General features: G+C 44.1%; 1 protein-coding gene and 1 long non-coding RNA gene across 5 annotated transcripts in view; one reads left to right on the forward strand and one right to left on the reverse strand.

Annotated features, from left to right (window-relative positions):
• FCHSD2 (FCH and double SH3 domains 2) overlaps positions 1 to 13,660 on the reverse strand; it is a 163,735-nt gene extending 150,075 nt beyond the window's left edge. The window contains exons 1-2 of one of the 4 annotated variants that reach the window (XM_030042981.2): positions 13,330 to 13,660; positions 10,427 to 10,524 (exon numbers count right to left, since the gene is read on the reverse strand). In XM_030042981.2, the coding sequence (XP_029898841.1) occupies positions 10,427 to 10,524; positions 13,330 to 13,350 (119 nt within the window). In that variant the 5' untranslated portion in view covers positions 13,351 to 13,660. Of the gene's footprint in view, positions 1 to 10,426; positions 10,525 to 11,339; positions 11,359 to 12,288; positions 12,748 to 13,329 lie in introns of those variants that run through there. The other 3 variants (XM_030042985.2, XM_030042984.2, XM_030042982.2) reach the window with 3 other exon arrangements.
• Positions 13,661 to 14,746: 1,086 nt separating this feature from the next.
• On the forward strand, positions 14,747 to 15,336 carry LOC115353490. The gene is made up of 2 exons (XR_003927587.2): positions 14,747 to 14,800; positions 14,896 to 15,336. It is a non-coding gene; the product is annotated as an uncharacterized LOC115353490 (long non-coding RNA).
• The last annotated feature ends 3,241 nt before the right edge of the window (positions 15,337 to 18,577 follow it).

Genomic DNA, 18,577 nt, shown 5'->3' on the forward strand with positions numbered 1-18,577 from the left:
CTAGTGGCAACACAGCTGAAAAAGAGCAAAGTACATTTAGAGATAAGATAGGCTAACACCAGGCAGGGTAGACACCAAACAGTATGAAAAGCAGCTGCTAGAAATCAAGACACTGTAATACTGCCTGTTATTGCCTTTCTGAATTTTTTAATTCACAAGTCATTCTAGCCTCTCTCCTCTGTCTCTGCCTGGTTTTAGGATGGACAGACATTGATTTTTAGATCAAATATTAACAGAAATTCAGCAGCCTGACATATGGTATGTTGCAAGATAAAAATTCACAATTATGTCAAGAGAATACAACGATTTTACTATGCTGCTGAAAGTCTGAAAAATGTTTGGGTCAATTTCATTTCTTAAAAAAATTCTGGCCCTCATCTCTGTCATTCTCAAACTCTGAATTAAAACCAAAGTACTTCCACCTTTTATACCCTTGGAAAATAATTTTCAGTAATTTCTCAAAATTCCAGCCTTTCCAAATATTGCCAGGAATGTCTCACAAAATGTACAAATTCATTTATTCTTATATTCAAACATCTTTAAAAGCACTTTTGATCTGAGATCATCTTAGAGTATCATACCCTTAAGAAAAATCATGGCTTGTTTGGGTTTTTTGCCTCCTCCCTTTTTTTTCCCTCTCCAAATATGCATACAGAACATAGCAGAGCCAAAAAATAACTAACTTATGCTCAGTATTGTATGTTTTTAAACATGGTCACAAGTGCCAAAATTTTCTTCACTAACACTGGCTCGCATCTGGCACACAAGCTAGAAATAACTATACTTAGTGGCTTTACCACCATAAATCTTTGAAAGTCTTCTGCATGGCTGAGCTCTTCTCATAAAATTAGACACCAACGCGTTTTGTCTTTCTCATTAAAAGGATGCTTGCTGGAGAAAGCGCAGGAGGATAGAGATGTGTGAACAACCTTCTTGGAGCCACTGGAGATTGGACCTAACCGCATTCTCACAGGCACGAAGAAAGGAATACATAAAATAACTCAAAAGACTGTTACAAGGAACATCTCTGAACACTAAGAACTTTAAATATCTAAGAATAGAATCTACATGCTTACAACAGCATACAGGAAAAAAACCTAGGTTTCAATAGATTTTTTTTTTTTTTTAGTTACTTTCACTCTCTTCCCTCAAGTATTAATTGGAAATACTGTGTTTATTTCAGAAATAAACACAACCAAATGCTACAAACGTCTATTCGATAAAAAGCCTCCAACTTAATGTATTCCTACCATGCATTTTGGAAAAGATGTTACTAACATTTTAAAACCTACTACAAAAGACCAACAGAAAAACACTACTTTGAGCTATTATAAACCAGTTTCATTTACTGCAAATACTTGACTGAATAACTTTGGTTTGATTAGGTTTTGCCCTTTTTTAAAAAATACAAACGCAGAACACCTTTTTTGTGTGCTTTCATACTGCAGAAAGCGACTAAGAATATTAAACAAGCTCACTGACTTTACTAAGACAAAAAATAAAAAAAAAAATCAGATGCATACTCATCAGAAAATGAAAATCACCAACTGCAATACAAGATAACAGCTAGGTTAAAAGTCCACTAGGAGCAGGAGAGGCTGATCTCAATGACCAGCTGGGTATGGCAAGCAAAGTAACATGGTACTAAGTTCTCTACAGCCAAGATAACCACGTTACATTGGCCCCTACCTGAACAAAAAAGAAAAATCTCTCTTTTTACCTCTGCCTCCCCTATGAAGGGTATTTTCATGAGGTATGAACTGATAATAGCATTTCCCTCATTAGTTAGGACAAGCTTCCCACTCACGTAGCATTGGAAAGGCACAAGGTTTTCAAGGTCTCCTGACAGGAGACAAGACCAGCCATTCTCTTCTGATTCCAAAGCTGGACTTGACCTGAATCCAGGAACTCAAACATTAAAAGGAAATCCACATAATACACCATCAGGAGACGGGCCAAACAGGTCTATAACATAAATTCTGTGCATTTCTTAAAGAGGCTCTTCAGCATCCTTTATATAAAGTTCAACTAGCCTTTGAGACACACAGGCTCCAGTTATAACTTTTAGTAAAAACATAAAAACTGCTTCAGATTACAGCAACAACTATCAGATTCTCCGAGTCACATCAGCTTCTATGAAAAGCGGCATCTTTTTTTTTATTATTATTATTACTTTTTAGAAACACCAACCTACGACACTGTTCGCATTAGGGACCGCGGACAAGGTTTTACTTTCTGATTAACTCCAGCTCTGTGGCACAAACACCGGCATTGCCAAGAATCAGTGTTCACAACATGCTAGTGGGTATTTTCAGCATGACAAAAATTGAACTGGTTCTGAGCCAGCTTGACACAGGGTCAAAAACACTTCAGTGAAGCCAGTTCTGGTGGTGTAATACCATCTCCTGCTATTCACCACACCCTTCTCGCAGAGGCAAGAGACAAGAATCTGTGCCCGCAAGACAGATAATATAATGGACCATGAACCGGACTAACATGAAATCAGCTTCACTAGCTGATGCACATCTCCATGTTCACCTGTGAATGTCTAAAATAACTTCCAGAGGAGAGACAAGACTGGCACAGAGGGGAGGGGAAGAAAAAAATAACATCTGCAGCCACAAAGCTAGATGAAAAGGGTGGAGTGCCCTCAATGTCCCAAGCCACAGCAGGTATTGTTTACAAAAGTCTTTGTGTAGGTAAAGCTAAAAAGGCTGAAAGCACTGTCTGCAAAAGATGCCAAAAGCACTACTGGCAAAGAATACAAAACCTGCAAAATAAACCTTTTCCCACCAAACAAGATGAAACAAATACAACAAAACACCAGAGGAAATTAAGCCAGGCTACACTAATTGTGTCTGGAATGGTAAGAATGCTCTTCCTCTTTCCAATACAGCTTATCTTGACATTGTGGTCTGTCCTGAACATCTTCAACTCCTCTTACATACAGGGTTTTGGAGGTAAGAATAGGGATTAAAAATACTTAGAGCCTCAAAGGGAAAGCCTTCCTCACAGAATCGGGCTTGGGTTTGATCAAGTGGATCAAAGGAAGAGCATTTTGTTCCTTTAAAATTATCCTGTACCATATATTCTAATATATATACCTAACTTGGTTGATTTTCAGCTATGCCTTGCAATTGTCACCATAAAAATCTGTTGCATTGCAACTGCTGGTTTTCTAGAGCTCTGCCAAGTAACATTGTGGTGAAAAATGATAGCTCCAGGAAAGGCCATACTTGGATAAAATTCAGAAAAAAAAAAAAAAACCACCACATGACTTTCTGCAAGCTCAAGAATTCATTCTTAAAAAGGGGGCACTGAATCAAAACTGAAAATGCAACCTTTGGCAAAGAAGGCATGTGTTGTACTTAGTACCAGAATCATCTTTTTACTGTCTTCCAAGACAAATGCACGCTAAAGGCACAGCGCTCACCAGCTAACATAACAAGCCTGAATTCTCCTGAAAGCTTCTAAGGAAACACAAGCCCTTAAAAATCAGACTTCCAGAGCACATGTTGGAATTGCTTTAATAAACAAAAGCTCATTCAAATGCAAACCTTAAAGGTAAAATGGAGAAAAAAAATTAATTTTCTTTCCAGTGTGAGAAATGGTTTGTTGGTTTTTTTACACTATTACTTCTGCTACAAAAAAAAAAAAGCCCAAAGAATCATCTTTTGACAATTTAACCTTCATCAGTTAACCAAAAACTGTAAAGCTACTTAGAAATACTGAAACAGGAGATCCATTACTTTTTGTATGTCAGGGATAAAAAAAAATAAAAATGAAGGAGTGTGGTCCATTTCTCAATTTCACTGTGCCAAGATAGGCCTGAATCATTACACTGTGGCTATGTTTATACTGAAACTTACTTTTTTTTTTCCTTCCCCTCAAAACTTGGACTTCCACACCCAGTAGGCAACAGTTTTTTTTTAAGTACATTCCAAGCTTCCCTCAAACAGTTCCAGTCAAAACATCACCAGATCTTAATTCCGTCAAGAATGCGAGCATCTCATTAAAGGACTGCCTAATTATAAGGTAACGTGCCCAGACCACAGATTCTGTGGTATCTTTATATGCAATATTATTCAGAAGCAACACCACCAGCTTTTCTCAAAATTTCTGAAACTTCTGCATATTTAGTGTTATAGCAAAGAATTATGCTGTGTGTCCTCAACTAATTAACAGAGCTAGGGGAAAAAAAAAATTAAAAATTAATTCAGACTACTCACTAGTGGTGAGAAAGATCAAACCAAGAGGAAAGAAATGTCATCAACTCCTAAGAGAATTGCAAGCTTTAAAGAAAAAAAATTAAGCCTCTAAATCCACTAGTTGCACAAGGAAAGCCTTTTCAACTGTGAGTCAAACCCAGACTAAAACAATACCGTGCAAACAGCTTTCATGAGTTTTTCTAATTCTTCTGCTGTTTTCCGCTTTGGCAGGTTGCAGATTTCAGAACCTGTAAGCACATAAAATCACTCTGCTCCTACTTAAATAAAGCCATGAACATCAGAGGCAAGCATTACATCTGCTGAATGGAGTGAATGACCTTAAAGGAAAAAGGGAAGGTGGCAATCAGAACAAATTTCTGAGCAGTATAACGGAAAAAAGATGACCTCCTTATGAAAAGAAAGGAATTTAAAAAGAAGGCCTTATCAGATACCCACTAGCCAGAGGCAAACACGCTCTGGAGCCCAATACAGGGTTCAAGAATATCCAAACAAATTGCATTCCCTGCAGCTGAAGACCGGAAAGAACAGGAGGAAAGGTAAACTCCTCACTACCACTTTGCCTCAGGACAGGAAAAGTAAAGCTTTCTCATAATTTTCAGAATCTCTTACAGCATCGTAATGTATATGGCTATATACACATATAAATACATATTTTTTTTACAGTTTTCTTTTCCAGTTACTTATCCTTCTGCAGCACTATCCATACTGTGACAAGACTTTTCCCTAACACAGTATCTGTTAGGTGATCTCCATTGTAGCTGCTATATTAGATTTGCTGTTTTTAAAATTGGAACTGCAGTTAGCTTCTACTTCAGTAGCTTGACTCACAGCCAAAGTTGCTGTAAACCTTATCATGAACCTACCAACATAATCAGTGAGATTACAGAAGCGCAGTCAAATTCCACTGGAGAGCACAAAGTATATTCATAGCAAAAGGTTACGTGCAACTTTATTAAGTGGAACATAATACATAAAATGACATGTTAAAACTAGCAGCAACTAGCTATCTACAGATACATATTCATTCATACTTCTACTTTCTTTTTTCTTTTTTTGAATATCTGTACTGTTCACTCAGACTTGTTATGACAGGAATGGGACACCAAGTTAGACACATCGAAGAAGTACTCTGTCCTCACACTGGGCACATAAACACAAATCCCCAGTAATTTCCTCCTTCGCTTACCCACATAGTCCACATCTAACCTGCCACGTCTCAGCAGAGCAGAAGCAGGTGACAGCCCAGCTGCCTGGGCAACAGCATCCAAGACCAGAAAGGGCTCGGATTGTTAAGGAAGACCCACAAGAAGATCTCCCCACTTCGCAAGTAAACACAGAGGCTTAACAAACCTACCAGGTGTAAGCGATACTGCTGAACATTAAATACAAAAGCATCTCGGAAACAGAGGTGATGCCAAAAAACTAACTAAAATTCACAAGCTCAGAATTCGATACAGAAAGGACTAGGGGAGAGATGAAGTATTTGGGAGGAAAACCAAAAAATAAGTTGACAGACTGGAAGGAGGGAACAGTCTTCAGAGGGCAGAGCTTTGGATAAGAGCATGGAAGGTAGAAAGTACCACACAAAGGCAAGGCGGCAGCAGGAGAAAGGCAAATGACACAGAAATAGCGTAAGAGGAGAGTGTAGCTTTTAAAAAAAAAAAAAAGTTGAATGTGTTTATAGGATACATTACACTGTGATATATGCTAGACTGAACAATGAGAAGATATTTTAAATAAGAAAAAGTAAGGAGGGAGAAACCACAAGGACAGAAGAAGGAAAGAAACAGAAGAAGGTATCTGTATGCATATTTGCATCTGTATCAGGAGCACACGAAGATTATGAGCCTATGATTTTGGCAATTCCTTTTACACTATGAATTTAGCTGAAAGTGATGAAAACTAAATTCAGGACCCAACAAATGAAAGGACTGTATTGCTATTCCATTTCAGCCAGAAATCATGCAATCTTTACATCTATTTTCAACACACCGTAAACTGACTTAAAATGATGAAGCAACACAGGATCAACACATTCAGACCGCAGAAAATTAGGTAAGACTTAAATAAGGTGGCCTTTCCAGCTCTGTAATTCACAAAGCAGCAGCTGTGCCTTCTACAGGAGCATTAGCATTAGGCTGTGGTTACACAGTGACTTTAATCCCATGTGAACCTGGGCTGCTACTGCACAGTCTTGCTTTCCCTCTCCTTCCTCAGGTACTCGTTCCTCCTCCCTCTCATCCTAGCAGCAACACCTGTACAGGCAGCCATGCAGCAAGCTGGATCAGGGAATATATTTATCCAAAAGTTATCCCTTCTGGGGAGAAGAGTTGGGTAAGGTTTGATTTCAGGTGGGTAAATTCCCTAATACACATGGTTCACCCATCCTTGTGCTCCCACAGGGAGACAGGAGAAATAGTTGGCAAGTGGAGCTGGCCCTTCAGCAGCAGTCCAGACTTCAGAACAGATTAATACAGCCATGTAACCACAACCTCATTCTTACTGGCAAAACATGAAAGCGAAGAAGTTTTAAAAAAGACATTTTACAATACATTAGCAAAAACTGTAAAGGCATATAAAGTTCTTTTGAAAAGCAGGCCTTGAGATAACACTCAAGGTAAAGCAACTATCACCTAACAAGTTTATGAAGTCTATAGCACATAAATACACTACAGAAATACCAAATTGAATTGAAATGTGGATCATATAGAGCTCTCTCCAATTTGCAGACACACGCACACACACAAAAGGAAAGTATGCCTATGTCCCAGCAAAGTAAAGACAATTTCAGACTACTACGTGTGACTTATTTACTACCACCAATCAAATAACGCAATCTTTAAAACCAAACCAAAATACATGAAAATTGCCAACACCTCTGATAAATTCAGCCATTCATAACCCAGTTGGCCCCAGGGGGGGGAATAAATTAACTTGCTGCCTAAAAGCAGCCAGGAGTGGATAGAGTGAAGAAGTACTTCTAGCCATAGAGAAACTCTGAAGGATTTCTGGTTCACACCAACAAAGCCTACATTTACCTTTCAGGGGGGAAAAAACCTCTTTCTCCATCACAGTCGCAGAAAGACAATCTTTTTATAGTAATGCCAGCACAGATCTACCACATGAAAGGATATGGTAGGTTTAGTGAGCTACAGAAGATAAACATATGTCATGCCTAAAACTGAGCCAATGATCCTAAAAGCATCCTGAATCACTTGTTCCACAAATTCCCCAGTCACTAAGTACGAAAAAATGTAACGGGAAGAGCCAAACAGAGATTCTAAACACAGAAATGTATTTTTAAGCCTATTTGCTAACGCATTTCAAAACACATTTTTTATTATAGTCTTGTCAAGTCATGAAAAGATACTTCAGCTTTACTGCTACTAAGCTTCCACAGAGAAGAAAAACACAACACAGTTTCTAAGACTGCAATGGATACTTGATTTTTTTTTTTTTTTTTAATAGATACTAGAATTTTACGTTGTGTCAGAAGTTGTCCAACTCCCAGGGAAGCTTTCCACTCAACTACTGGCACGTAGTTTTGTCAAATCCCAGGTATGCTTTCCACAAGCAAAACACGTTGCCTTTTCTTCCTGGCCTCCAGGACCTGAATCTACATCCTTCCGTACAAAACACTGTATTATCACTCAAAAAGAAGACGTATTTTAGATTTAAATAAACATAGTGGTTTTGTTTTTGCACAGCCCTCAATGAGATTAAGTATCTGCAGAGGGGCTGGAGAAATGGTAGTTACACCTACATGCCTCAACCCTGACTAAGAAGAATCTCGTTTGGAATAAACGGTAGTTCAGTCTTCATCCTCTCCAAAAGAAATAGCTTAAGCCTTCAAACTACAAACATTTAAAGCAGTGCTCAGTTTGGCATAAAGATATCAAAGCTATTGGAATGGCAAGTATGCTTATGATCTGGTAGACTGCCAAAAAAAACCTGCTAATATACTAAACAATAGATGTATTCTGCTAGAACTCGTAAGAGAACTTTCGGATCTTTTCCTTGTAACGCTTCTTTTTAGTTGTATACAAAACTGAACTGAAATGATATAAAAAAAAAATGTAATTAAGAGTTTTAAATCCTATACAAATACTATGGTTTATAAGTATTACATATGTGATTTGAATGCTTCCATTTATATGCTAACAAATATAGTAATTATTTGTAATAATTTAACATTTTTAAATATGCATTCTTAATCACTAGCTTGCAAGCCATGTATTCAGAGTTCCTTGTTGCCACTGCAGCAGTTATGTTTGTAGAATTCAGAGCAGCATAAAACAAGAGCATGAAGTTGTACTCTTGCAGTGCCTGAAAGCTCCAACAGTGCTACGAAAGGACCCAAACTCTCTCAAGCCTTAATAAACAAACAGCGTTCAGTTAAAATTTAATACTTTTGGATAACAGCAGGGTGCTTTCTATAAAAATAATTCTTCATTCCAGAGACAAAAAGATCCTGCGTGTGGTTCCAGTGAGCATTGCTTTCTGGAACACTCCGGAATCACGGTGGCTGCATATCCTGAATACAGTCATAAATACACAAGTAATGGAATGACGAGGTTGACACCCAACTTCTCACACAAGTGTCACACACTGACCGGCGGCGCAGTATCAAGACTACCAAGTCTTCAAAGCCCAGTTCCTCCTCCACAGCTAGATGCAATTAAAAGGCCCCTGCATCACAAACCAAGATCAGGGTTTTTTTCAGCAAATGTTTTTAAGCAAAAATTCTCTTGTTCTCTCTTAGTGTTATCTGATATTTGAACAAATCCTTGACACGATGGAGCTGTCATATGCTATCACATCATTCCATGTTTAAAGAATGTTTTAATCTGTAAATCCATGCAGTGATTCTGCAAACGCAGACTGCTTGCAACAAAAATGCTGAATAGAGACTATGTACGTTTAGTGACCATGTTAGTGAATTAAATATATTAACCCAATTTCTTAATCCATAACATTAAAATTTACAAATTAATTTAACTGTAGAAATTAAATTACATTAAAGAAAAATATTTTAAGCCAGCAGTTTCATGTTTTCCTGGTTTTGTATCCACAGGCTAATGATGCTTATGACGTCTTTCAGCAGAATACAGACTGAAGTGATTATAAGCTCCTGAAAGTAGGAAATGGGAACAAAACCTGGACTAGAGCAGCAGTACCTGGCCTATATGTTCTAAAAACAAGTTTCTATCTGGGGGAAAAAATTCCTTGAATCAGTCTGTTACTTATTACTCAGCATTTGCTTGTTAAACACTGCACAGCCACTAATTTTAATTTAAGGAAATGAACACTGTGATCTTTCCCATATAAGAGTGTTTCAACACCCACAGAGGAGAGAAGGCTCAAGCCCCAACATTCTGATTTATGAAGAGAGGACACTGTGAGAGTGAGACAAACAGTACGTTGTCTGTCAAAGTTAACACATTTGTATTTTATATACAAATATGAAGCAAGAAATCTCATTTGAATAATTAACAGGTAGACTATACGCTGCCAGAAAGAACAGGACAGCAGTGGACTTACTGCTGAATATCTTACAAAAGACCCATCCTAGAAATTGATCCTCTCCAAACAGAATGATTAATCCTCTGTATAATACCAGGTACCCACTACCACCAAATTTTGTTAAAAGCAAACTTTTAACTTCAAGAGAAGCAATCACATTAGGTAAAATGAATAATAAAACCCCCACAACTGATGTCATGTAGATTTGCCCTATTGATCTTAACCTGTGCAGAGTTTTAAATTATAAACGCAAATAGCTTCTTATAAGTTTTTGGTAAAAAATACAATCTATTTAAAAGTGCTGTTCAAAGCTATCTCTAGTGAGACATAAATCATCAGTGGTTTTAAAATATTTTAATAATTTTAGCAATCTTACGACCAGTAAATCAAAGTCTTAGTCTATTATACAGGAAAATATTGCTGAAAAGACCAATGCTTTTTGTATGTTGTTTGCGACTTTTTTTTTTAACATTTCCCCCATTGAAGAGAAGAAAAAATGGTTTGCATTGTGTTAGCTCCAGTTATAATTTCCAGCTGTGTCAAAACTTTAACAGCCTAAAAGCAGGAAATCCAAAGAGGAAATTCCATCGTCAGTTCCTGAAGTTTTGTAACTCAAATGTTCTTCCAAAAACCGGATCTTAAAGGAATTTTGGTAGCATTTTCTGTAACCTTACCTGATATCTTCAAGTAGCTCACATTCTGCCTGATGCTTGGCCTGAAGTTTTGTCATCTGCTCAACCTGAATGTTTTTTAGCTCTTGTGTAACTTTCACCTACAAAAAAACCACAGACCACATACATTTTCTGTAGAGTTTAAGTCAAATTTCAACATGAAAAAAAACAATTCATGTCTTTCATCTCTTTTGAAATTGCACATTTCAGTGGAAAATTCAAATGCAGAGTTAAGAGTGCAGTTTAACCCTACACAACATTCATAAAGGCTGATTTCAGTAAGTGCTGTCACCCCAGCAGGCTTACACTGTGCATGGCAAGAACTTCATGCTTATGCCCAACCATTAACGAAAGTGCAATTTTATTCCAAAACCTGGGAAGATAGCTTGTGTGCAACAAAAGAGTTTTGCCTACCAAAAAAGAAAAAGCAGGCCACAGGGGAAAAAAATTAAATTTTAGCATATACATTTAGCACTTCAGTGCAAGTCACACAATTTTGAAATTTATTAAACTGTCCTACAATTGCCATCATTTAAAGATAACTTAAACATCAAGTTGTTTTTTGATTGTGCATCAGATCAGAAGAGCACTCTATAAAAGGCTTCAGAAGGTTGGCCTTACATTTTTAGTATTGGCGCAATTTTCTTTTGAACCTTGTGATCATGAAGCTAAAATTTCAATACTTTGGGAACCTACTTGATAACTGGCAGACGGCACCATTGGCACAGGTATCAGGAATGATTTGATTTTGGAAGGGAACCTTGGGGTGGTTTTGTTCTTGTTTTTATAAAACAAGAGGTCTTGACATTTAAGCCCTCTAGTGATCACAGCGAATCCATGTATCGGCCTAAAAAACGATCACCAGCATAGCTGAAGCCATTATGCATTCATGAGGACAGAAATGCCAAACAGTTACCATAATGGGGGGAAAGAGATGAAAAATTCAGAGAGCAAGAAGACACAGATCTCCCTCTTCTTCGTTAGTCAGGCAAAAAAACCCTAGATCTCATCAGCTAGCAAAAGCCTCCTCAATTTTTACTCTGAAAAAAATCCCCCAGAAACAAGCACCCTTTAATCACAACATTATATAAAGGCAAGTTTTTTTACATGATACAAAAGACATGTATGCCCCTGACTTTAAGCAGAAAAAGTGTCTAGTTTTAACATGAACTTTCAGCATTTTTGTTTTTATCTGTATATGAAAAAACCCCTATTCAAAATAAATAAACCCACACCAGATGACCCATGTAATGGAAATAATCTCAAATGAAATAATATAGGCAAAGAATGACACACATGTAATATAAATAAGCTGCCAAATGCAAACAAAAATAGAAATAAAAACTGTTTAACAAAAGCAGAGTCCACCCGCAAAACAAGAGGTTGAGAGGCAGGAATGAACCAAGGAGAGATCTTCACTGCAGCTGCCTGCCAGGGCTACTGGGGAGCTGGGGGGGATGACAAGGGATTTCTGTTTACGCTCCCTCTCAAGTCTTCCTCCCCTCCCAATCTCTCCTAGTCGCTATTACACAGTTCTCCACTCGGCAAATCCCTGCAATCTCCTCTCCTCATCGAGAAATCTCAACATCACATATGAAATCTCAAACATCTACGGCGAGCTAAGACAATCAGACTGTAAATGGTTACAGCCCAAACCACCCTAATCGGGCAGCATCGCAAAGAATATGTAACGCGCACAAATCTCAAAACCACAAAACTCCCTTCCGCGGTGTCTGTAAAGGAGCAGCCTCTCCATCCTGAGACCCGCTTCGCCGTCTCTAGCTCCCCCTTTCTCCCCACACACCGACCACTGCATACAACCCTCAAAATAACTAACCCATAAATCTCCATGTATCAGTACTTACACGCAGCTCAAGACCCCACTACAGCTCAAGTCTCCCAGATAACAACCTGCCTACACAGACAAGGCACACTAGGAACAGCCTTTTCTCCAAATCTACATTCCTTCTTACGCCTCTTCCCACACCAGCCGCCCCTAATGCAAAGCACCCCCTATTCCCATGGACCGCACGGACACAAAAAAGCCTCCCCGCTGCATTTGCAGATTGTTCGCATCACGCATATGTTGCACATTTTTGGCTGTCCCTGTTCGCCCGCGCTCCTGATACATGCCGGGATAGCCTGCATCCTTGCATCAACTCCAGACGTGACCTTCTGCTCCAAGACAACCAACCCATCGCTCTTGGCATCAACCCACCATAGTACCCGAACGCAGCTGAGCCCCCAAAACACAGCCGGTAGCCCCCCACAACCGGTACAGACTTGTCTCAACACCTCCATGCAGCCAAGCCCTCTGCAGCCATTGACCCCCTTCCAGCCCAACCCAGCCATTGCTCTCCTTCATTTGGAGAACCTCCACTGGGTATGGGGGTGGCCCAGCCACGACCACCCCAACACCCACTGGCCCCCCCCGCACCCCTTTTCTCACCAACCCTTCCCCATGCCCCGTCCTGCCTCCAGAGCTCACCTCCCACACCTGACCCATCCCACCCCACCACCACCCATGGCCCCCAACATCCAGTTTCCAACACCCCCCCCCCCCCAGACATTTCCCCCTTGCCCACCTTGTACGGCCACTCTCACTAAGCCCCCCCAACACACACACCCCCCTTCCCTCCTCACACTTGCTCTCCCTCTCCTAACCTGCCTCCAGACTCCACCACTGCACAGCCCACCCGGCGCCCAACCTGCTGTCCCCACTACCCCGTCCCCCGTCCCCTCAGACACCCACATCCACCCCCATACCCTACCCCCAGCCCCCCCCCCCGCCCCCCAAAAACCAGTCCTCAGCCCCACTCGGCCCACCGCCTTCCCCCCCACCTCCTCCACACACAGCCCCAGCCCCCCCCCCCTCGCCTCCCCCCTGAGGAGGGGGGGGCTCTCACCTTCCTCGGCGGGGGCTGCATGGTGCTGCGCTGGGTCTCCACATCAATTCCCTCCCCCCCGGCAGCAGGATGCGGCCCCCGCTGCAGGAGGAGGAGGAGGAGGAGGAGGAGGAGGAGGAGGAGGAGGAAGGGGCAGAGACCGTCTCCCTCCCGGTTCGGGGCGAGTCCCGGTCGGCGGGAGGGGCGGGTGGGGAGAAGCGGGGGGGTGAGGCCGCCTTTTCCTCACAGGCAGCCGCGGGCGGGCGGGCGCCGAGCAGCGTCCCGAGTGCCGGGCCCTGGGGAGCGGGGAGGGAAAGGAGGCAGCGGAGGGAAGGCGGGGACGAGGAGCGACTTCGGGGGGGGGGGGGGGGGGGGGAGAAAAAAAAAAAAAGGAAAAGGAGTTAAAAAAAAAATAAATAAAAGGAGGCGGCGGAGCGCGGCTCGGGAGCGCCCCGCTGAGGGGACGCGCGCCCCGCCAACGGCCCGCCCCGCCACCGGCGGGAGACCTCCCAGCCGCCTAGAGCGGCCACCATAGAGTGGCGGGCGAGGAAAGAGAGACGGGCTGGACACGCCCCCCTCCTTCCCCCCACGGCGCCCCGCCCTGCCGGAGCGCCGGCTCCCGCTGCGGCCGCTGGGGGGCGCCGTGAGCAGAGCGGGGGGGCGGGGCGAGGGGCGGGGCGAGGGGGTGCCGGGGGGGCGGGGGGGCAGGGGGTGCAGGGGGGTGCAGGGGGGGTGCCAAGGGGTACACAGAGGGGGGTGCAGGGGGGGTGCCAGGAGGTGCACGGTGGGGGGTGCAGCGAGTGCACAGGATGGGTGCAGGGGGGGTTCAGGGGGTGCACAGGGGGGGTTGAGGGGGTGCACGGGGTGGGTGCAGGGGGGGTGCCGGGGGGTGCACGGGGTGAGTGCGGGGGGGGGTGGTGCCAGTGGGTGCACAGGGAGGGTGCAGGGGGGGTTCAGGGGGTGCACAGGGAGGGTGCAGGGGGTGTGCGAGGGGTTGCACAGGGTGGGTGCGGGGGGCGGTGCACAAGGGAGGGTGCAGAGGGGGTGCAGCTTGTGCACAGGGGGGTGCACAGGGAGGGTGCGGGGGGGGTTCCGGGGGGTGCACAGGGGGGTGCAGAGGTGTGCACAGGGGTGTACGCAGGGAGGGTTCGGGGCTTGCACGGGGGGGTGCAAGGGCGCGCACGGGGTGTGCACGGGAGGGTGCGCGGTGGGGGTGCCCAGAGCGCAGGGGTGGGCGCAAGGGGGGGGGGTGGGTGCAGGGGCGTGCACACGGGGGGGTGCGAGGACGTGCTCAGGGGGTGCGTGGGGAGGTGAAGGGGGTTCACGGGGGGGGGGGGGTGCCCGGGGGATGCGTGCAGAATACGCACGGGGGTTACGGGGATGTGCACAGAGGGTGCGCGGGGGGGGGCATGCAGGGGTGTGCCTACGGGGTACTGGGGGGGTGCACAGCACCGCTGCCCACGGCGCTGCGGATCGGCCCAGGCTCCAAGGCGTGAGTCCACCGCAGGGTCCGGCCGCACAGATTGGGGTGGGGGGGGGGGCAGCCAGGGGAGCTGGAGGAAAACCAGCCGTCGCCTTCCCCCCCAGGACTTTTCGGGGTGCTCAAGCAAAGCGGGGCAGCAAGAGCCAGACTCGAGCAGGGCTTCGAGTATGTGAGAGACTGTCACCCTCAGACCCCGGGGACGGCGACCGGAGCCGTCCCTGGGGGCTGGCACCCCGATCCCGGCGCACCCCGAAGCCGTCGCACCGGGAGCGGAGCGCCCGAACGCGCGAGGGCCGGCGAGCCTTTTGCAGGAAGGTTGCTTTTAATCAAAGGAGAATAAAATGAAGCTGAGCTCTTGAGCGTTGCGGGCGTCGGCGAGACGCAGGAGAGCCCGGGAGGCAGAAATGATGTTCCCCGCCGTGCAATGTCGTGTTTCGCTGGGTGTGAATTAAAAACCCCTGATCAGACATGCTTCCCCCCCCATCCCAGTACTTAGGTTGTTTGGCTTAGCTTATTAGATCTGCTGCAATAAAATCTTGAAAATATTAAAGTGCATTTGGATGTTTCCTTTAAGCAAATTACCAGGGCAGTTTGCAGAGCGTAAGGCAATTCTCATAATTGCATTTTCCCAAGTGCTGCAGCGTTGCTGCTGCTCCATCGCCGGCTCCTTTATTATTGATGAACTGCTTTACTCCAGCTCCCAGAAAATGACCCCTCGCCTTTAAAGATGTTTTAAACATCTTGAACGCTTTAAAAAAACTAAAATGCAACTTGAATTTTCCTTTCTCCTCCAGCTATTAGTTTATTTAGTGCTGCTAATTAGTCTAACTCATTCTCCCCGGGAAACCTTCTCTAAATGATGAGTGAGAAGCAGTGCATCAACAGATGCTGTGAAAATATATTGCATCTCTCTATTTGAGCTACATGACCTGCAGACCCCTGAAGGTGTTCTTGCAAGACCATGCCCCGTGCCCAGTAGCAAGTTTAAGTGCATCCAAAGCATTTCCTACACACCCACATATAGCTGGGAAAGTGCTTTGAGAAGACCAAAGCATTGAGTGCAGTCGTTCTTTAATATATATGTTGCAGCTCCTGCATGCAGCGTGGTGCTCAAAGCCAGGACGAGCAATGCAATGGGGTGCACTCAGGGGGGATGCAGAGGATGCTTCATTCAAGCAAGAGGGTAGAAAAATGGGTTGGAAAAAAGGATTTTGCTGGGCTAGGAAAAATTAGCTGGTGCTCTGGAAGCCACGGCTTGCAGGGGGAGCAGGTTTTTGCGGATAAACTCTTAAGACAATAGTGCAAGGTGCAACGATCTGCTTCCCCAGCAATAAAATCATCGCGCTGAACCGATGTGAAATGCAACCTCTGCCGAGCTCCCGGTGTTTTAACTCATTGCCCAAAACTGAGCTGTCCTGCAGAAGTTTTGCATCTCGTGCTTCGTTCTTCCAACCAACCTGAAGGAGTTTCCTCCTAAATTATCTCAAAGTAGTATCTGTGCACAGAACCCTTTGCACGCGCAGACGTAAATCATCCACAGGCTTTTGCATGCAGGACTGAGAAGTGTTTTATATATGACGCCTGCAAAAAGATGCATCATCCTCCCCTATCATGCACAGCAGTAGTTTTTCCACCATTTGCCTGTGTTCTTCCATTAATAATTTCATTTTATATATTCGACCGCAGATTCCCTGAAGCCTGACCCACGGGGCACTGCAGGTTCAACGTGGGTCCCGGGGGAGTTTGCGTCTTCGGTGATAAATAATGATTGAGCTGCCTCTTGTAGCTGTCCATAGCACTTCCACGTCTTTATCATACTGATAATAATCACAATTGGGGGGGAAAAAAGACATGAAATGAAGATGATCAAAAAGTAAATAGTGTAAGTGTCTAAATGCTGTGTATTTTATCAAAAATACTTGTTTTCACAGCATAACTTGAGTTCAGACTGCATATTCTGAGCCTTTACCCCTTGATTTCTCCTTTTTGATCACACAAATGTAAGCAGGACTTGAAGGCAGCTGAGTATCCTGCAAACCCAGATGATTACAGACAAGCCCAGCTGAATCTGAACATCACAACTGAAGCTAACGGGAGGGGGTTATTTCCTTAAGTCATATATGGCAAGAAAGTTCCTGGCCAGATGTTGGAAGTATAATAATTAATCCTCTACCAGGCTGGCTTGGTGGCCTGCATCCCAATCAACCCCCATCTGCTACATCCACCCGCTAATACAGCTGCACCAGATGTTGCTGGCACATGCTCCAACCTTCCTCGCTGCCAGAAAATAACCTCTGAGTTGCAGCAGCTCAACCGACAACCGACCCAAAAGAGCAAAAGGGAGTTTCTGCTGCTCATTTTGGGCATCACACGAAGGTTTGCACCGAGCTAATGGGAGCTCGGTGCTTCTCTGCCCTCCAAAAAGGTGGACCCACTGATGGGTTTTTAGAGGATGGAACAATTGTATGGTTAATAGTAACGCGGGGCATATTCAGAAACCACTGCCTCGATGTGCTGTGTCTAAAGTCTGAGATAAATTTTAATTTTGGTGGTATTTATTTGCTTTGCATTGGTGGGAGGTAGTTAAGGCCGTATAGCTCGAGGTGGTTCAGCCCCTAATATTCGCAGAATAATCAGTGCAGGAGGTTTATTGAGGGCTTCGTTCTCTAGGGTCTCCACAAGCAACCAGCGTATTCACCATAAAAAACCAAACAATAAAGTAAATGGATCCACTGCTACAGAAATAGAGTTATTAATGGCAGGGGGTGGGCTGGATTAGTTAAATAATCATTGAGGAGGGAGATGCAGCATCATTTAAAAAGGGAAATGCAGCCAAAGGACTTTTATAGTTTTCTAAAGAGTCATTTGTCTTACTTTTTCTCCAAACAAGAAGCACATGAAACATTTCTAATGAAACCTGACATTTCCATGAAGCCGGGCCAAGCTTTAAGCAGAGATTTACAGCTCCAGAAGGCGCTGGCATTGGCTTGCAGCTGGCAAACGGGGCCGTTTTGGGTTGATGTTGCTTCTCCCTCGGTCGGGGGTGCTCAAAGTGCGACTCATGGTGCAATGAACTGGTATCCTTCAGACACCGTTCTGTGTGCTGAGGTCTTTTAAAAAGCTTTTCCGTGGGGAAATGGAGGATTTTGGTCAGCACCCACTGCAGCTGCCTGGCTCCTCATGGGTTAATCTGCCGTGCCAGCTAACAAGCCAGAGAAATCCCAAACAAGACATGAACAATTCCTCCTCCATCCAGGAGAAAAACCCAGCCTGGGACTGATCCTGGCCCAGCAGCCTGGAACTGGCTCCCAGTCCCTGGCTTAGAGCTGCTCCCCCACTAACCGGGACCCAGTTCATCTCCATCACTGCGAAACTGGGAGCTGGATGTGCCAGGAACTGGCTGCGTATTGGCAAGAAGAGGGAAATTTGTTAATTGGGTATTGAGATAAAAACCTCCCAGCGATGGGCATGAGCAAATAATCCCCCGGCATTCCTCGGAGCAGTCACGCATCCCTAATTCCCTGAGCGATGCACAGCGCAGCAAGCAAATAAGCAAGAAAAGGACCTGAGTTATGAGCTGGTAAAAGTAAGGTATAGCTGTTTTAGCTAAAAAATAGGAAAAATAAATCGTGGTCCTCACTGAGATAAGCAACTCCTGGGGTATGAGCATCTCTGCCAGTGAGGAAGAGCTTTCCCAGGTCAGGGATTGTCCTGGGCAGTGATTGTCCTGGTTTCAGGTGGGATAGAGTTAATTTTCTGTTTAGTAGCTGGTACAGTGTTATGTTT

The sequence above is a fragment of the Aquila chrysaetos genome, chromosome 19 (genome assembly GCF_900496995.4).
Source record: "Aquila chrysaetos chrysaetos chromosome 19, bAquChr1.4, whole genome shotgun sequence".
In the NCBI taxonomy this organism is placed as follows: domain Eukaryota; kingdom Metazoa; phylum Chordata; class Aves; order Accipitriformes; family Accipitridae; genus Aquila; species Aquila chrysaetos.